Below are 19,186 nucleotides of genomic sequence, written 5' to 3' on the forward strand. Positions count from 1 at the left end.
TGTGCATATATATGTATGTATATATATATAATAACTGCGCTACGAACACGGAAAGGGTGCTTAAAATGCCAAATAATGCGAGGTATATTGAAAGAATCAGAGCCGGGAATTGCATGCAGAGGCATGCGGCATGCGGCATGCGGCATGTGGCATGTGGCATATGCATATGAGTAAATCAAAAGTGTTGTCTTTCTTCTGTTCTGTTCTGTTCTCTGCTGTTCAACTCCCTGTGCTGCTCTGGTGCAGCTTTTACTGTTTTTCCATGCCGTTTGCTTTCGTTATTAAATTGCCAGCCACGTTGCGCACACTGGGAAGTATTTATTAAGTCATAAGCTTCAGCTCCAGCTCCAGCTCCGGCTCCGGCTTCAGGGCCAGATAGAGCAGCGCCTCCCACGCTCACACACACCCACACCCACACCCACATTCACACTCGCCTGTGTACATACATTACGGAAACGCACTCATATGAACGTAACTGTGCGGCCACGGGATCCAGGCATTGCGCTCTGGCTGCACAGTGGGCAGCAATGCGCTCAAAGTTGGTCTAAATCTGGCTTGAGCCTAAATTATACGAGGGTATAGATAAGTCCTTAATGCTCAAAAGCATGATTTCAACGAACCGGCTCGAATCTGGCACTTCCCATATTTTATTTACCACGAATCAAGCCTTAGACCTATTTCATTCAATAAGGATTAGTTGTAATTGAGTTCAAATTTATTTAGTGTGGTAAAGCTCAGATATTCAGAACTGACCAACACTTACGCAGATTACCAAAACGCTAATCAATGCTTTTTTTTTTGCTAGTTTGGTCACCCTGTAAATGCTGTTGAACTAGTTTTAGTCAAGTCTGCAAGCCTCTGGTTCAAACTTTGTCGGTGGTTCAATTTATAGGTCAAACCAATGCCACGCCTTGAAGTTCGGCTCGTAAATTATATTAGAACTATCTGTAAAATAAGAATTGGGTTCGATTTACGGTTAATCATCTATTGGAGTTTCTGCTTCGATTGGGTAAAAAAATAAACTTTAGTTTGTCCCACTGTGCGCGAGGTGCATTTCACACCTGCTCCAAAAAGGGCAGCAGCCACAGCGGCGCACACAGCTATGCCAAATGAAAACACAGAATGCAACACACGCAAACACACACACACACACCGTGTCTGTGTGTGTGTGTGTGGGTGGATGTGTGTGTAGCTGAACACACACTCATATACATATGCAGGTGTGCTTAAACATATAGGGTGTTAACAATGAGCACTGAACTTATGGTGCCAACGACTCTGCTCCTCCAGCTGTGTGCAAACACCCACACACACACACACACACGCACACACACACGCACGCAAACGTGTGTGTGAATCTGCTTGCAATTGCAGAGTACAAACTTTGCGAATCTTAACGATTTGCTTATTATATACCCTATGCCCATTTTCAATGGCTAAAACGGGTATGATGTTTTAGCAAATTTATGCAACAGGCATGTCACACAATATGTCACCTCTTAAAACCCAAGAATTGCTAAGAATTCAGTGCGCTTTGATATCAGCACACATTTGGCTGGGATATTTAGACACTTACGATTTTTGTTGAATCGGACTATAAGGACCGAAGTTACTTAGGTATGCATACCCAACATCCCATAGTTTGGGGGCAAAGGGCAGAAGAAGCACGACCTTGTGTGTGTGTATATATGCGTGTAGCTATATCTATGAAGAGACCCAGAAGGCAGTCATCGTTGTCTACAGGGCACCTCCTAGTCAGGCAGTCCCGACTAGCGAACTCTTAGTTGCTTATACTTTCGCCTCATGCATTTACTGGGTATTTTTTTGGTTCGCCATTCTCACTGTGGCAAAGGCAGCGACTGAGGCAGCGGCAGAGGCAGCGGCAGAGGCAGCGGCAGAGGGAGCGGCTGTGTGGCACGACCCTGACCGCAGCGACGAAAACGCCTTTGCCACGCATCCGTGACTCTGGAGCCATTTTATGTGCATTGTCTAACCATAACTGAAATTCTGCTTTAATTGTTTCACATGTTGCACACACACACCTGCACACACACACGCACATATACACACTTGTGGCCTGTTCAAATATATATGCAACTTCTTGTTAGCCAAACAACTACTGCAAATATTTTTAATGTAAATCGATCCGAAATTAGTTTTCAATTAAAATGCTTTTAAATCCATTTAAAACTTTTCAGCCTTTGGTTAACTGTGAAGCTATCGAATTTTCCATCGGCTTGTTAGCAGAAAATTCAGGGTTCAAAGGTCTCACGATTCCTTGAACATGGAAAGTATTTCTGCTGGAATTGCGCCCAACTTCTAAATGTTGAACCTATTTGGTTATTGATTGAACATTGGATCGATAAATGGTCATCCAAAGGCCCTTGAGTGTGGGCTGGAGGAGGGTTGGGAGGGGCTATGGTTGGGTTAAGTCTGCCATAAACTATTTACAGGCTGTGCACATCCGCCCGAGAGCCGACGCACGGCTAGCTCTTAAAATTTTAAAATCGATATTTATCGATTGTGCCAAAATAGCAGAAGACTTGCAAGCTAAAATATACTTAAACGTTGCCCATACAAAACTTCGTAGTGCCTACAATTAAGAGGGAAAAGCTGCCCTTCACATTTTACAGGGTATTAGAATATTGAAATTTAGTTAACTAAGGTATATAAGTAGTTTTTTTATGAGCCTGGAAATATGTGGCCATATTGTGTCAGTTTCTTTGCAATAGTTTTCCATATATACCCTAGAGTCAAGGCGCTGAGTGAACATATCGCATTTAAAATACCCTGCACATAATTAAATAATTTCAAAAGTAAGAACAAAATGATGATAGCCATATTCGCAAGATGACTCGGTAGCCGCGTTTACCCCATTTGAGCACTTAATACAGGGCATTAGAAACAAAAGCTCTGCAATAACTAATTTAATTATGTGGCCAAATTGCAGCGTCAGTCGTTATTATTGTTTTTGTTGCTCCTATTTTTGTGCTCTTGGCTGTAGAAATCACTTGATGAGAACGTTGTGGGGTGGAGGGTAATATGAGGGAGGGTGTGCGCCATGAAAATGTCTTTGACGGCGGGATATCGCAATTCCAAGCCATTGACTCAAATTTGTCGACTGGCTCCCGCTCGCACAGCACTAGACCCGGCGGCCACGCCCCCAAAAAGCGGACTAAACTGAGCGCATTAAACGACACACAATAGCAGTGGAATGGTTGAGTAGAGGAGGGGGGGGGGGGGGGTGGGGAGTGGGGCGTCGAACAATGGCAGGACAAGAGACAGGACCTGCTGCGTAGTCTAGACTCTAGACTGGCTGGCAAGCTAATAAACTCTCCCATTCCCGACAGCAGCTTAAGCGGCATTAATGACGCGTTGGCGTCCAAATGATTTATTAACAGCCCGAGCAGTTCCCGTTGATGAAGCTGTCGTGGGCTCTCTTCTCGAATCCCATTAAGATTGCATCCAAGATAATGTCCAGGCCCAGAAACCCAAACTAAATTCTCACACTGGAAACATATGAGGGTGCTCTAGATAAATATTCTAGCTATTTTTTTTTTAAGAAGAACAGCTTCTTGGGTAACTTGAGTTTCTTTTATCAGATACTTGTGAAATTTTCAGGGTCTAAGCCTAGCAACCAAATGGGTGTGTATACCAAAGCCCAAGACTTCACTTCTGCAAGGAATGCACCGAGTTTATCCAGCTCATAACATACTCGAGTTAGGCTCAAGAAATACAAATTTCAAAGTCCAAATATATACATATTATATACTTTTAAGTTCTGAAGTCCCCTTAGAGTTATCGAGATTGAAGAGTTCTTACAAACGGTTGGCTAGATGCAGTCCGCTTATGGTGATGCTTTATGGAGTCGAATGCTTTTCCTGTGAAGTTAAAACCATTATATATACCCATTATACACCCATATTCAATGTGTACCTTAGTAAGTTTTCTGCACTCAATTACAGTTAATAGAGCCCCATGCTGTATACTGGCTTTTTGACTGCCTCGATGTATAAGACTGCCATTTGCAGGACCTAATCAACTGAATCCTAGATATAGAAACTTCCCCTAATAATGTGCTAGATAATACACTCCAATTTAAACTCAGTAAGCTGTAAGACAGCATTACAATAGACCTATTAAATTAATGAATAAGTTAAACATAATATTTGTCATGTCAACGTTATCCCAGTAATTATTTTACTGTACACATACATGCACACATACACACTTTTCGAAGATCTAATTGACATCCATGAGCGCACCCAGGCAACGCCAAAAGTGAGAGCGAGACAAATAGCGACACGCAGCAGCGTTCTCGCTCTTTCGCACAAGTCTCCGAATTCGAACACGAAGTTCGAACGTTTCTCAGATTTGAAGGGTCTGCATTCGCATTTGCAGCGGCACTCAGTCTGTCTCAATGTCGCGTTGAGTACAGACCAAATATTTTTGCCTGACAATAACGAATGTTTTTATTTATTTTGTTCGTTATAGTAAGCCCATGCTTTAGCATATTTAAATCGGAATTGTGCGATAAATATCTCTCACAGACAAAGACATGCTTATCGGGAAGTAATTGATGTAAAGCAATTAAGACGTATTGCACAAGGGGCCTTCTGAGTTCTTAAAATGTGCCTTTGAAGTCTCCCAAAGTACTCGATGCAGCTTTCTGGCTAAGAAGCTTACGCCCAACCGTCGTCAACTTTCCATAGAGTAGTTGCCAACCACACACTTCACGCATTTCCTGTGCAACAGGCTTTCGCCTGGCAACTTAGCCAACCTGCATTGGCTGCGTCCTGCCTCCTGCGTCGTGCGTCCTGCGTGCTGTGGGTTGGTTGTCTTCGTTAAGTATTGAGTTAATAGCATTTCCTAAATCGTTTTGCTTTCTCAAGGTAAATGTTTTGAAAGCTTTTTAAGTTTCTACAATATTTCTTTTGAAGTTTCTCAAAGTGCTCGATGTAGAAAAATATCCGCGAGGCGGCGGCGGCGGCGGGGCCGGAGGCGACTGATGAAGTCATACTCAAGTCCGGAAACAGTTCGTTAGTAAGCTAAGCAGCTCTCAGGCTTGCCTTTAATGTCAAGGACACGTCCGTGTTACTTAAATTTTCGCTTTCCATTTGGGAAACAATCAGTCTTTTTTGAGTCTTTGCAATGTTCCTCTGCAGTTTCTCCGAGTACTCGATGTATCTCGATGTATTATTCCTTTCAAATCCTGACTTGCTGCTGATGAATAGCATCATGAATGCTAGTGGAATAGCCTAGGTGAAAGGGCCCACAATGTAGAGTCTTCTTGTGGGGAACATGCCGCTCTCTATTTCTAATCAGGATTCCCTTATTGCCGACAATTTTGTAATCCTGCAATGTGTCCTACATTAACATGATATCGTCATCGCAAATCGGATAGATTGATTTATGTTTTGACTTCATCGACTTCTCGGATTGTGATTTGATATTTGACTTAATGGAAATGCAATAATCATTTAAAATGAAATATTAAATGAGAACAAATTACATCTGATTATAATTTGAATACTCTCGAATATCTATTCAGTTCTATTCACTATCTGGGAAATATGCATCATGCAAAACAAGACTTTAAATTCATTAGAAGGCTTTACCGAGCATAAATAATACCTGATAACTAATATTTGGGGGAGTTGGGAGGACTTGAGTAGGCGTTGCCAGGATACGAGAGACAATTGCACTTCTTTTGGCTCAGCTCAGCTTTCGCTTCGCCTAGACGAATTCCACAATAATTAGTGAACCGTGTCGAATGTCCCACTTAATTAGGTGCACATGTGCCTTCGCATGGAACAAGGTGGGATTGGGGAATGGGGACTTAGGAGTAGGGTGTTGGGTGTTGGGTGTTGTTACTGTGGCAACAATGTGCGCAGCTCCAGCCCCAGCTCCAGTTCCAGCTCCAGCCCCAGCTGCTGTTATCTCGGCATATCATTTGATTGTATCTCGTCGGAATGCAATTCATAAAATATTGCAAAACGGACAGCTTTGAATTTGAATTTGCGTCGTCGAAACGAATAAACAATTAATAATAACATTTAATACATGCCAGGGGCCATTGTGTGTAGATGATGTAAAGTGCACACATTGTAATTAAATGAATTTCTATTTTGTTTATTTGATAACAAATGAATCTGCGCCACAGATTGGGCCGAAAAACTAGCTGTCCGTTGATGTGTGTAATTGCATAACAAAATTGGCAAGAATATTGAATATCCTTTGAAAAAGACTGAATTATTCAAGGGAGCGAAATGTATTTTCATTTTCAATTGTTAACTACTTGAAATAAATATTTATATATTACTTACATAATTCCATTATGCTGTTATGTAGTTTGGCAAATATTATTGCAATTTGTTTCAATAATTTTTCTAGACCAATCGATTTTATATAAATATTTTGAATAGCTGCATACTTACATGCATATATGTACATACATACATACATATACATACATATGTGGTTTCCATTTGTCAAGCACAAGCTAGGATACGCACGAACACACTCGCAAATACATGTACATACATATGTATATGTATTTTAGCAAGTTTTAAAAATCATTTCTCATCTTGACACTTTTCATCGAAATGTCTAAAAACAAAACACACACACACACAACTGACACACACATATACAAACCTGCCTAAGTGTGTGTGCATGCCTGTCCCAAAAATGCCGCCTTGCGTACATGCGTACGTCCGTTATGGAAAGAGAACTGGACATGTCCAAAGTCGAGGACGTAACTCAGCATGGAAATCATTCCAAACGATTTGCCAGGCGTCTTCTAAAGAGACGTAGCATTGAGTCCGAGTGCGGACGAGATGCCGGAGATCTTAGCCAATCGATTTCTCAGACCTATTTATGTTTAACCCACTTTTGTTTCTTGACCCTCCATTCTAAAGAGAAGCAATGCGACAGAAACTTCAGAAATTTCAAGTCGAGCGTTTGGCGCATGCACTCATACATACATACATGCACACATGCACACTATTCGTAGATCTAATTGACATCCATGAGCGCACCCAGGCAACGCTCAAAGTGAGAGCGAAACAAATAGCGACACGCAGCATCGATCTCGCTCTTTCGCACAAATCTCAGAATGGTTTCGAGCGAATTCGAACACGAAGTCCGAACGCTGCCAATTTGCAGCTACCTTTGTTCGCACTTGCATCTGTCTGTCACTCAGTCTGTCTCGACTTCTCGTTGAGTACAGACCAACAAATTCGCTCTTGATTTATGTTAACTGATTTATTTTCTTGTTCTTGTTTATGACTGTATTTTTGTTTTGTCTGACTGCGCTCTTCATACTAAGCTTGATTTGTCTAAATTTATTAAATACTTTTCAAATTTGGACATAAATATTTCTCACAGACAAAGACATGCTTATCGGGTGTAATTCCAAGAAAGCAATTAAAATTTATAATCTTCATGTTTGGAGATTGACTGTCATTTAAGGCATCATTATTTGTTTTTGCTATGCAGCTTATATTTTAGAATATTTCTGTTTTTCTTGTTGATGTGTATGTGTGTGAGTGTGTGTGTGGTTGTCAAGCACATACATACATACTTCATGCAATTGACGTCTGGCACGTGGATTACCTGAGAATGATTCCCTTACTGCAAGTTGAGGTTTGGCGGGAGAAGTTTTTTTCAGATATAGATATTTATATGTAATTTTGCGTTTAACGAAAGTTCATTCGGATCGCAGTTCGAATGGGCAACTGGATCGAGTCCCTAATCTTTTTTACACACCTATTTATTGGGTAGTTTATGATGATGCTCTAGACGCTTGAAGCGTCAGGAAAGGGGTTGTTTAATGATATTTCCTAATCAAGTCTTGGCGGGTTTTGTGAAACATGTTCTTTAGAAGAAGGCGGACTAGTCTTAAGTAGGACTATCTCTAGTTCAGGCAGGGAATATTTCTTTAGAGCTTTTTGTAAGTTTTTGCAGCGTTTCTCTGAAGTTTCTCAAAGTATTCGATGCAGTTAAATATGCATGAGGCGACAGGTGAATCTTCCAATGCGATTGCCAAACACATACTTCATGCATTTCCGGTGCAACATTGCAATATTTGATTGAATTCCGTATGAACTGCTTAACTGGCAACTGAACTAAAGTTTCCCCACATAATACCATTTTGAAGTCCGCCCCTTTAACATGGGGTCATGGTCTCGTCTGGAAAGGACATCTGAGCTGGTATCCATACTAATTTGATGGATAGTTCAAAGTAGCCTTAAGACTGAGGCACTCGCTTGCATAGAAACTACAAATACTTATGTGGACTAAGGTTGACTTTCTGTTTAGGCATATTATGGGTTTGGGCTTACAGAGAGTTGGCCCGGGCAAGCCTCGTAATACCCGCTGGTATTTGTATATTCTTGTAGTAAAATAAATTGCTTTCGAAGCTGCATTATGTTGTGCTGGACCCGCTTCGCAGCTATTCCTGGAGCAATTCCTAATAGGCGCAGCTGTCCAAAATGCCAAAAGCGAATTTCTGAATTGCTCAACGAAAGTTGCATTCGGATTTGCGATCTGGATTTCGTTTTGTTGCACTTCGCATACTCTGTTCACATTGTGAAAAGGGTATATTAGTGCTTGGAATTTAGAAATTGGAAATCCTAGCTAGAGCTAAAGTAAAACTGGATCCTCTAAAGATGGACCCATAACTTAATCGCTAATTCTTAGTTTTTATTTTTATTTATTTTAATTTTTCTGTTATAATTGGGAACAACTTGAATTCAATGTATGTGAATATTTGCCTGGTAGTCATCGCGGAGTCGTGCATACCCGACTGCAGCATACTTGTTGTTGTTTGCGCTGGTTCAAAGTTTTTGGCCAAATGCAGCGCAGAATTGTTTAAGTAAACTTTTAAGTTGCAAGTCCGCCGCCAGCTGGCAGCCAACAGCCGCCGACCAGTCGTTGTCCGGTGTCTCAAGTCTTCTAGACCAATACCCCCCCTCCCCCCTCTGTCGTTTCTCGTAATTAAGTTGCACAAAAGTTGGCTGCAAAGTGTTGTTGCAGCTGACAGACATTTCTGCTGCTTGACCATTTGCATTGCCCGGCGGCGCCCAGCCCCGCCCATTCGGCCGCCCTCCCTCTAGGGGGGCGGGGTTGGGTGTGGCCATTGTCCGAATGCTGATTAAAATATAACCGGGCACTAATTAATCCTAATTGAGAATGGTTCGACCAGCGAGTCGTGTTGCAATATTGATTTGCCACCCCTCAAAAGGAATGCCACCCCAGATTATGCAGATACAACGTCTATTCAAATTCCATGGGCAGAATGAGAACCATTAACAAGCTTTAACAAAAAAAAAATCCTTTAACGTTTATCTTCAGGTCTTGTCCCCGTAACAGGCAGAGGAAGCCTAATCCTAGGGCGATTCCTAATCGTGGCACGATCTGAGTCTATCGGAAACTACAGAATTTGTATACTTGAATATTCGCATATATCGATAACTCGTCTGACTTCCATTGCATCGATAAAAATCGATTTTGAGTTTTCGTTTTCGAAGAGAAACTCGAAGACCATAAGAACTAGTTACACCACATTTGAAATGTAGGCTCTCGTTTAGCATATACAGATTGGAAATATTTTACTTTGGTATTGCGCTTTCCGATTTCCCCCAAAAAAGCACATTTGTAGGGTAAGAGTCCTGCTAATGCACACAATCGGACTATAAGCACCGAAGCTATTCCTGATCAAAAATATAATCCTGCCTGCTCTGTCTCTTACAGACATTTGCCTAAAGCCAATATTTCATGCGACCTCATATTTATAGCTGAAATCGGTTTGATCTCTCGGAAAACGTTACAAATTGCACAGAAAATTTGATATGTCCACTGCGAAGGTAGAGTAAAGCATGCCATGTGTCAGATAATTGAGGTAACTGACAAATAGGCAAACTTGGGAGAGAGTAGAGAGAGAAGGATATTGAGAGGCGGTGACTGATGCACAGCAGAGTTGCCAAGTCAGCCGTTTTCTGGCTAAAACAGTTGAGATTTGCAGGTGCCTGTAATGCTGGCTTTAAAACAGCCAGTCAATTGATTTAGCTACTCTTTTTTTTAGCTATTGTCGAGAAATGTTTTGCTAGTTTTAATGATATGGCAACTCCATGACAAGTATTAGCAACCCTGCTCTGCGCTTTTCATGTTTTGTTTCATAACAAGTCTAATGTAAACATGAAATTGCTTCGTGCCAAAAGAGTTCAAGTCAAAGTTCTTGGTATACTCAGATAGATAATCCAGCACAAGCAAGAACAAAAGCTAGACAAGTTTTGGTTGCATTGCCCAAGCAAGCAGGTCAACCCTTCCAAGCCACTTAGAAGGTGGCAACTCTGCGATTTCTCTCTGTCTCAATTGAATTTAGCCGTTTTTTGCTCGCATTAGATTTAGCTACTCTTTTGAAGCGAAAGCTGGCAACACTGTTGCACACAGAATTACCAATTAGGCAGTGTCAAATTTGTGAGACAGCTGGAATGTGAAGGACCGTCCGCTCTGGGGCCAAGGCCTTTTCCATTGCTATGGCTGCGCCCCCCTCTCGCTTTTTCCCGCACCCTCTCTCCGACTCTGTGACGCTTTGCGCCTGGCCTGTCTGGAAGCTCCATACCAATTAGCTTATGGGTAGACCAGTGCAACCTTTTGATTTTCTGCCTCAAAAGAAAATTTTTGAATCACATCATCATTTGAGTTGAGCCTGGGCCTGCAAACAATAGAACACACACACACATATACAAAAATCAAAGAAAATACTTCCAGACTCGAAAGACAGTTACGGAATTCACTGGATATTCAAATTTTCGGTCAACTTTTTTGTGCTGGCAACAGGATGCTCTCGTATATCGATGCGCAGGACTTTGAGGATAGGGGCATGCGACACGCCTTCAATTTCACAAATACCAGACGGTAGGATCGCAACCAACTCCGGCAACTCTACCCCATTCATCCCAATCTTTGTGCCTTCGCAGCAATGCCCAGATGCTGGCCAGCGGCTTTAAGCCGCCTTTGGCTGTGCGCACGGGCACCTCCATAGTGGGCATTGTTTACCAGAACGGCGTTATTCTGGGCGCCGATACGCGCGCCACCGAGGGACCCATTGTCTCGGACAAGAACTGCTCGAAGATACATCGCCTGCAGGACCACATCTTGTAAGTAGACAGCGAACAGCATATCGTTTATTCCAGCCATTCACTCTGGTTATGAATCAATTAGTGTATTCATTCTATTCTTCCATTCATCCGTCTGCATGCATCTATTCCATCAAAAAGATTTCATTCATTCAACCAAACATCCATTCCCCTTCCCAGCCCTTCTTCCATGCATGTATTCTACCCATTCATTCTTCCATCCATACATTCATTCCATTCATCCAGGTGGTTAAGATTCCATTAGTCCATCCAGGTTGATTAGATTCCATCCGCCCTGTGTCCATTCATCTATCCAAGCATGCTCTCGATTCACGCATCACCCTTCCATCCATCCTCCTACATCTTTCCATGCATTCCGTCTATTATCCATTCAACCAGATTGATTACATTTCATCCATGAGTCTATCCATCCTTTCATCCATCTATGTAGCTGCTGTGGCGCCGGCACTGCCGCGGATACGGAGCAGATGACGCTGATGACCTCCGCCGAGCTGGATCTGCACGGGCTGAACACGGATCGTCAGGTGCCGGTGGTCTGTGCCAGCATGATGTTGCGGCGCACGCTCTTTCGCTACCAGGGCCACATTAGTGCAGCCCTCGTCATGGGCGGCGTGGACAAGTATGGGCAGCATGTGAACTGCATTCATCCGTACGGCTCCATTGATAAGTTGCCCTATGCCGCCATGGGTTCCGGCACACTGGCCGCCATGGCTGTGCTGGAGCGTGGCTGGAGCCCCAGCCTCGATCTGGACCAGGGCAAGCAGCTGGTGCGTGAGGCCATTAGCGCCGGAGTTTTCAACGATCTGGGCTCCGGTTCCAATATCGATCTGTGCGTGATCACGCCCAACGGAGCCCAACATCTGCGCACCGAGACCATTGCTAGCGAGCGGGGCGAACGGCTCGGCAAGTATGCGATCCTGCCCAACACGACCCTGGTGAAGAGCATCTCGGTGCAGGACATTGACATAACCGAGGAGCACGTCTATCGACCCTCTGTTTCCCTGTCGCAGGCAGCCTCGCTCAGCACATCCGAGTTCCAGTCGGAACCGCCCACGGACACGGAACAACCGCCGCCGGATAATCCATAAATCGCATACATATATATTTTACGTTATCTACAGACAGACTTGGCCAAACCCTCTATCGTTCGTTTTTCTCTTCTTTAATGCTTAATTACAATTAGACTATCCGCTCGGATCTTAAATTGTGGACATGTCTAGTACCCAAAGTAGTCCACAGATGGCGCCTTGCGGCATATTTTTGATTCTTTATATGAGAAGTCTGATTGTTATTATTGCCCAATCTGCTCGATTGAAATTTCAGCTTTAAACCGAACTGCAATACATTTTTAAAATAATTGCTAGTCGACTAAGAGATACCCTTTAAGACAACACAAACATCGTGGCTTCTGCTGAGGCAATTTTCTAATCCGATCTTTACAATATTTTTAACATATGGATCTATGGGAGTATTTAGTAGAACAATGATAAAAAACTCGCTCGTAATGCTTTAGGCTCAGGGTATTTACAGGGTATGAACTTGTCGTTCACAGCCGCTTGCCTTCTAATTGACAATCTGGCTACATTAATGACAGAGCCTGCCAAATGACAGAGGGTGGGGCAATTCGGTGGTGCGGTGGAATTTTCTCGGTCAAGCGACAATGGCAGCTGGACACACACACACACACACACACACACACACATAGACACACACACTGGCACACACAGACATGTAGGTATATGTTTATTTAGCCATTTGCTGTCATGTAGAAGCCAATTTGGCAACATAATAAATTTAAGCTTTAACTGAATTTGCGCTCAACCTGATTATATGTGTACAAATAAATGGCAGCAGGTGGCTCTCGAGTGTCCTCGAATTAATTGAATCCGAGCATGCTGGTTAAGTGGATCCGGGGGTGTGGGTCTGGGTCTGGTTTGTCTGCCTGACTGTAACGGATGTCCTTTATCTACCTCCGTTCCCTCCGGTTGGTCCTTGCTGCTGCAGGGAGAATGCGTCGAGTGCAATTTAATTCAAATCGTGCGTAGCCAAGGGCAACGGTTACGGTTGCGTTGTCGACGACACATCCTGCTGCTCCACAGCCAGGCTCCAGCAGCAGGATTGGCTCCGGGTTGGCCGTTGGGAATACGCCCCTCTGGCCCTTGGAGCTGCCACTTTACAGCCGGTTCTTTATGGGGCCACACACATATCCTTTAAGTTGTCGCATGCAAATCGAACGCCAGGGCCCGGCGCCAGGCTCAGCTTCAGCTGCATTGCTTGAGTGTTACACGGGAAGGGGGGGAAATGGGGAAATGGAATCAAAGGCCGAGCCGAGAAACCAACCAAATTTGTCGCCTCCGTTCGTAGGCAAAATATGCCGCCGGATATTGACAGGCCGGCAATAAAAAACGACAAAAGGCGACAAAAGGGACAGAGCCCAAGACAAAATAAAGGGTTTCCTTGCCCAGCCGAAGTTGAAATACTCTCGCGTAACTCTGGCTTCCAAGTGTTCTTATACAAAAGCTTTGTTGTCGCAGTTGGGGAAGACCTATGCGATGCGGATGTTTGGGAGACTTGTAGAGCGTCTAGTTCATACATATTATTGATATAATAACTTGGTGTTGATGAGATTTAGCTTAAAAGACACAAAGTAGAGCTCGGCCTTAGTCTACATAACTTAAGCAAGTTAGTTTGGACAAAGTTTTTCTTTTGTCAGCCAATATGTATCTGATCCGGTTCTGAAATATAAACTTCCTGCCCGGAAGACGGACTTATGCCAGACTCGCCTCCTGCTATTGATGAAGAATATATGTATTATATTATTTATGGGGCTTATAAAGTCTCTCTCTCTCTCTCTCTCTCTCTCTCTCTTTTTTCTCTCTCTCGCTCTCTAGGTTACATATTCCGTGTCGAGATTATAATACCCTGCACAAGACTGTGGAAACCTGCGCACATGCTAGAGACGGACTTGCTTTTGATCGTGACACGCACGTCTTTGGCCGATATGTTCAGGATCGAAACGATTTGCGAACAATGCCGAAAATTGACTGAGAAATTATATTTTATATTGCACAATTTCTGGGTTTTTTAAGATATCTTAACAAAGTCTCTGGGAAACAGGACTTGCAAGGCAAATCAATGAAGTCCTAGGTACTCGTTCCTGTATCCTGCTTCGACTCAGCTTAAAACAAAAGTATTCTCCCACATGCAAGCTCAGCACGGGTCAAGTTGGTTTGGGGGTTGGTTAAGGCCTCGGGGTCTTACGCACAGTGTGTCAAAAGTCAAGCTCCTCTATAAAAAATGTTATGCAGCATTTTTATATTTGATTAATGTTTGTGCTCCAATTTGCCAAACTGTTTGTAATTTGATGAGAATATTTATTTGCATGCCTCTCACCACTGTGGCACGCATTCAAATGTCATGCGGATGTTGCGGATGAGGCTCATGTTTGTCGCCGGACCTCGGACGGAGCGACACAGCACGTGATCTGGCATACGGAGAAGCCCACGGACGGACGGATGGTCGACTAAGTTGGGATAAGCTGCAACATGTACATACATATATAAATACACGGGCTGTTCATAAAATTTCATGTAATCGTGTGCAGTCAGCTCTCAGCATACAGAAGCTTTTTGCAGAGGTTCCATTAACTACACGATGCTCGGGCGAACAGCTCGTTTTTCATTTATGCTTTTGTCGCTTTTTCGTAAACGTTTTACTGTCAGCTTATTCGGAATGCCGCCGTTCTGTTTAAGTGAAGTCAGGCTTCTTGGGTGAAACACTTCCTTCTTTATTTCTTACCATTTTTCGGGCAACTCTAAATAAATCTCTACTCCTTCCCTTTGCCTTAAACATTTCACTGGCCATATTGTTAAAGTTCAGGATTTTCGTGGTTTTTTTTTTGTCCCGCCCTAGCCAGCATCTTATAATCCCTAGATATATCCTTTAGTTGAAAAAAATAGTCGCGCATGCTCTACGAGCTGCTGCATATCAAAAAGCTACCTGCGATTGGGTAGTTATTTATTGTAACCGATTGGCAGGGCCCTGTTGCCGGGCCCAGGAAGTTGCGAGAGCCAGCCTCGTGTCATGGCTTAGCCTTTGTCACACACCACCTCGTCCGGCTATTGTGTCAACTTGTTGGGCGGACTCTTTGAAACTCGAGCGCTGTTGCAAGTTTTTGTTCAGCAGGCAACCACGTGCCGCCACGGCCAGGAGCGAAAGCTTTGCTTGAGCCCCCCCCCCCCCCCCTTGCAAATGGCCAAAAAAGGGTATATTGTTTTTGTGCAATCACATGGGACAGGCAGCAGATAGCACCCACGACCCCTTGGAGTGTATATATATATAGTCTATGTACTCTATTTTGTGCAATACAGCTTAGCACGGAAAGTTTTATAAGAATCGGAGCAGGAGGCGAGTCTTCTACAGGCACTGGGCATCTGCTAGTCAGGCATAGCCGACAGTAACTTTTGTTACTCTTGCCCGATCCGCTTGTTTGTCTTTGGCGAACAAAGGAAAAAGAGGTAATCAGGCTGCCATTTAGCTAGCGCTGCCGGTGGCAACCAGCAGCAGCAGGACAACTAGGACAATGGAGCACGCGCACCAGGAGCCAGGAGCTAGGACAGGACAGGGCTATCGCACACGGTCTGCCAGTACGTGCATTGTGTAATGCGAGCCACGTCTCTCGACGTGCTTCACAGCCTTAAACAGCGCACGGCCATATGTCGTCCGGAGGTGCCACTCTACCCACTCCCTCCCTAGCCCCTCCCCCCGGGCAGTTGTTGTCGCTGTCGTGATTGTTCCTGCAGGACTCCCAACACATAATGATTTAACAGAACACAAGGCGCGCGCCACTTCATTATCGACAACACTTGCGCCTAATTAGCACCGCACACGCGTCGTATACGCAATGAGTAATTGCCGGTTACCTTGGCCCCACACACACCACGCACACACCACACACCACACACACACACACAGGAGCAGCTGCTGTGGAGCAACCACAGACAGGACGAACCAACCGCACAGCAATACGCATCTGCATGATTTCAAATCGTCTGCGGTCAGTTGGCAGCTGATGTTGCGGCTCGCTTTATCAATGCGGTGCTTGCGGTTAGCCAGTGGGTGGTTGGGTGGTTTAGTGGGTGGTTGGGTGGTGCAGCTACATCTGCACTTAGGCCAGTTGGCCGGCGGGCCAACCAAACGTTTAGTTGAAGCGAATACCTGAGATACACAATAACTGTTTCTCCCGCAAATGGAAGCTCGTCGTTTCAGCTTGTATTTCCATGATATATTGATTTAGACAAAGCTACCTATTTATATGGCTTGATAAATCCAGTGGATAGAGCTCGATTGGGACAGTACTTCGTGTAGCATAATTTAATGAATCTCACTTGAGATACTCCAAAAAAAAAAATCGTCAAAAAAGTTTTTTTTTTTTTAACTTATATGTGTTTATTGTATTGAATAAAAAAATAGCATACATTTTTATTACAAAACCGTTAGCTTAGGTGGTATCTCGCCAATCCTGGTTGGCTCCTCAGGCTTTATCGTGGACAAACGTCAAATCCGTCTTCTGTGAGGAAGGCTGCACCGTCACGTAGGTAGTCGGTGGGCTCTGGGGCTGCTCCTGGGTCGTGGTTGGAGGAGGTCTCTAAAGGATCTTTTCTTGAGCCTTCTGACTACACACCTCTCAGCGAGGTCTCTTGTATGGGTTGGCGAATGCTTCGACTCTGAGATTACTTGGCCGAGATAGTCTAAAAAAATAAAAAAAAAGGTTCAACCGATCAATTTATAATTTCCTTGAATGCTACATGATAGTAGGGATCCGCACGAATTGAAAAAGGTATAATATTTTAAAATCAGATTATATTTACCCGAGATTTTCAAAAAAATATTCAAAAAAGTTTTGATATTCGAACCTACCCCGGGTAATAGCTCTCGGGTAATAGCTCCGCGCGGAGATATGACGTTCCAAAACGACATAACTCCGCTTGGAGATATGACGTTCCAAAACGACATAACTCCAACATAACTCCGCTTGGAGATATGACGTTCCAAAACGACATAACTCCAACATAACTCCGCTTGGAGATATGACGTTCCAAAACGACATAACTCCGACATAACTCCGCTTGGAGATATGACGTTCCAAAACGACATAACTCCAACATAACTCCGCTTGGAGATATGACGTTCCAAAACGACATAACTCCAACATAACTCCGCTTGGAGATATGACGTTCCAAAACGACATAACTCCGACATAACTCCGCTTGGAGATATGACGTTCCAAAACGACGACTTTTTTGAATATCTCGGCCAAATAATGTCCGATTTTGTTATTTTATACCATTTTCGACTCGTAACGATCAGTACTATCGATTGGCATCAAAAATATTAAAATCTAAATTTTGACCAAAATCGACCAAAAAGCAAGGGGTTACATCACGTTTTTTGTCAAAATCGGGGTCGTTCCGAAAGTCAAAACTTTTTTGACGATTTTTTTTTGAATATCTCTGGTAAATACCGTCTGATTTTGAAATGTTATACCTTTTTAAATTCGTACGGATCTCTATTATCAATTGGCATGCAAGGAAATTAAAATTCGATGCCCTAAAAAAAGTTGTTGGCCAAAAAACGATTCGTTTGTAAAGTCAACCTTTTTTGATGTTTTTTCGTTCCAAAACAACATAACTCCGCGCGGAGATATGACGTTCTGTTGGCAACGCCAATCAGCAAGTTTCCAGTGTTGCACAACGCACAGCACACCCTAAGTATGTCCACTCAACACTGTCAACACTGGTTACCAACAGTGTGGCAACCCTCTAAAAGGCTAGGCGCTGAGCTTGCTCCCAAATTGTGCTTCATATTGCCTGCAGACCTCCAGCAGTCAATATCACATTTTTGTTCCAATTTTTATTATTTTTTTTTTTCGTTTTTTCGTTTAAACCTAATTTTAAGTTTTTACTTATGTTTCGTCGTAAAGCATCAGCATATGTATCTACTCTATCTTGTTCTAAGGAAATTATAATTGTATATTATTATATTATATTATAATTAATAATTGGCTTACATATGCTCATTCCAAAAAAGTATTGCCCATAACCAGGCAGTTGGTGTAAGTGTTCAGGCAGCACCCCCAATTTCAAGTCACGTCGAAGGGTCTAACCGCGCACCTACCAAATGCAGTCGGTTATAAACCGATGGGCTTTGTTCTGTAGAGTTTGGACACGCTTCCGGTTAGACCTGGCAGCCATTGCCCAGATCTGGATACCGTATCTCTAGGTGGGCACAATCACGGCGTTATAAAGTGCCCTCTTACACCGTCAGGGAAATTTGTACCTGTTGCAAAGCATCCAGCTGAGGCGTCTCAACTTGAACCGACAGCTTGAGTCTGTGGCCTGAATGTGTGACCCAAAGGTCAGTCGCTTGTCTAGAATAACAGCCAGGTACTTAACCTCCGGCTTCAACTGCATGCTATTGTCATTTAGCAACACCTGCGTAAAGTGAAACAGACATTTTTGCACTTAGCCGGCTTCAATTGAATATTCCATCTGCGTGCCCAGCTCTCGACTCCTGCGAGCAGTCGCCCCTCTCTCCTTTTAATTTTGGCGAGGAGGCCTTTGTGCCAAAAACACCATTACAGTAATCTTTGTTGTCGTAACATCGTTCTACATAAGTTAAAAACGTTTTTGCAGATCGAACATCAGTTTTTTGGTGAATAAGGATCCAACTTTGCATATGTATATCTTTGACTTCTAGCATTTCATTGCTTATGGCATATTTTGAAAAGTCTGCCTTGTGACCAGCTGGATACGCCAACGACTGAACCTTCCCGATTCTGGTCAGCTGTGGCACTTCTTCGCCTCTTTAGCAGGTTCCTTGCCAAGACGTTAGGGTGGTTGCGGAGCTTAAATCAGTGACTTGCTGCTTGTTGGTTGATAAGGTCTCCTACCATAGTAACCTTAAGGTCCTTTGTAATGTCTCGTGTTCGAACATACCATTCGGCTCCAGAGATTTTTCGC

At 43.4% G+C, this 19,186-nt stretch overlaps 1 protein-coding gene across 1 annotated transcript; it reads left to right on the forward strand.

The window, feature by feature from the left end:
• Nucleotides 1-10,699: 10,699 nt before the first annotated feature.
• Nucleotides 10,700-12,842, forward strand: LOC115766904 (proteasome subunit beta type-7). The gene is made up of 3 exons (XM_030710982.1): nt 10,700-10,923; nt 10,986-11,165; nt 11,596-12,842. Exons 1-3 carry the CDS (start codon nt 10,847-10,849, stop codon nt 12,251-12,253), a joined length of 915 nt encoding a protein of 304 aa, XP_030566842.1. The 5' UTR covers nt 10,700-10,846; the 3' UTR covers nt 12,254-12,842.
• The last annotated feature ends 6,344 nt before the right edge of the window (nt 12,843-19,186 follow it).

Source organism: Drosophila novamexicana, unplaced genomic scaffold (genome assembly GCF_003285875.2).
Source record: "Drosophila novamexicana strain 15010-1031.04,08,12 unplaced genomic scaffold, DnovRS2.1 tig00001270-arrow-arrow-pilon, whole genome shotgun sequence".
NCBI lineage: Eukaryota > Metazoa > Arthropoda > Insecta > Diptera > Drosophilidae > Drosophila > Drosophila novamexicana.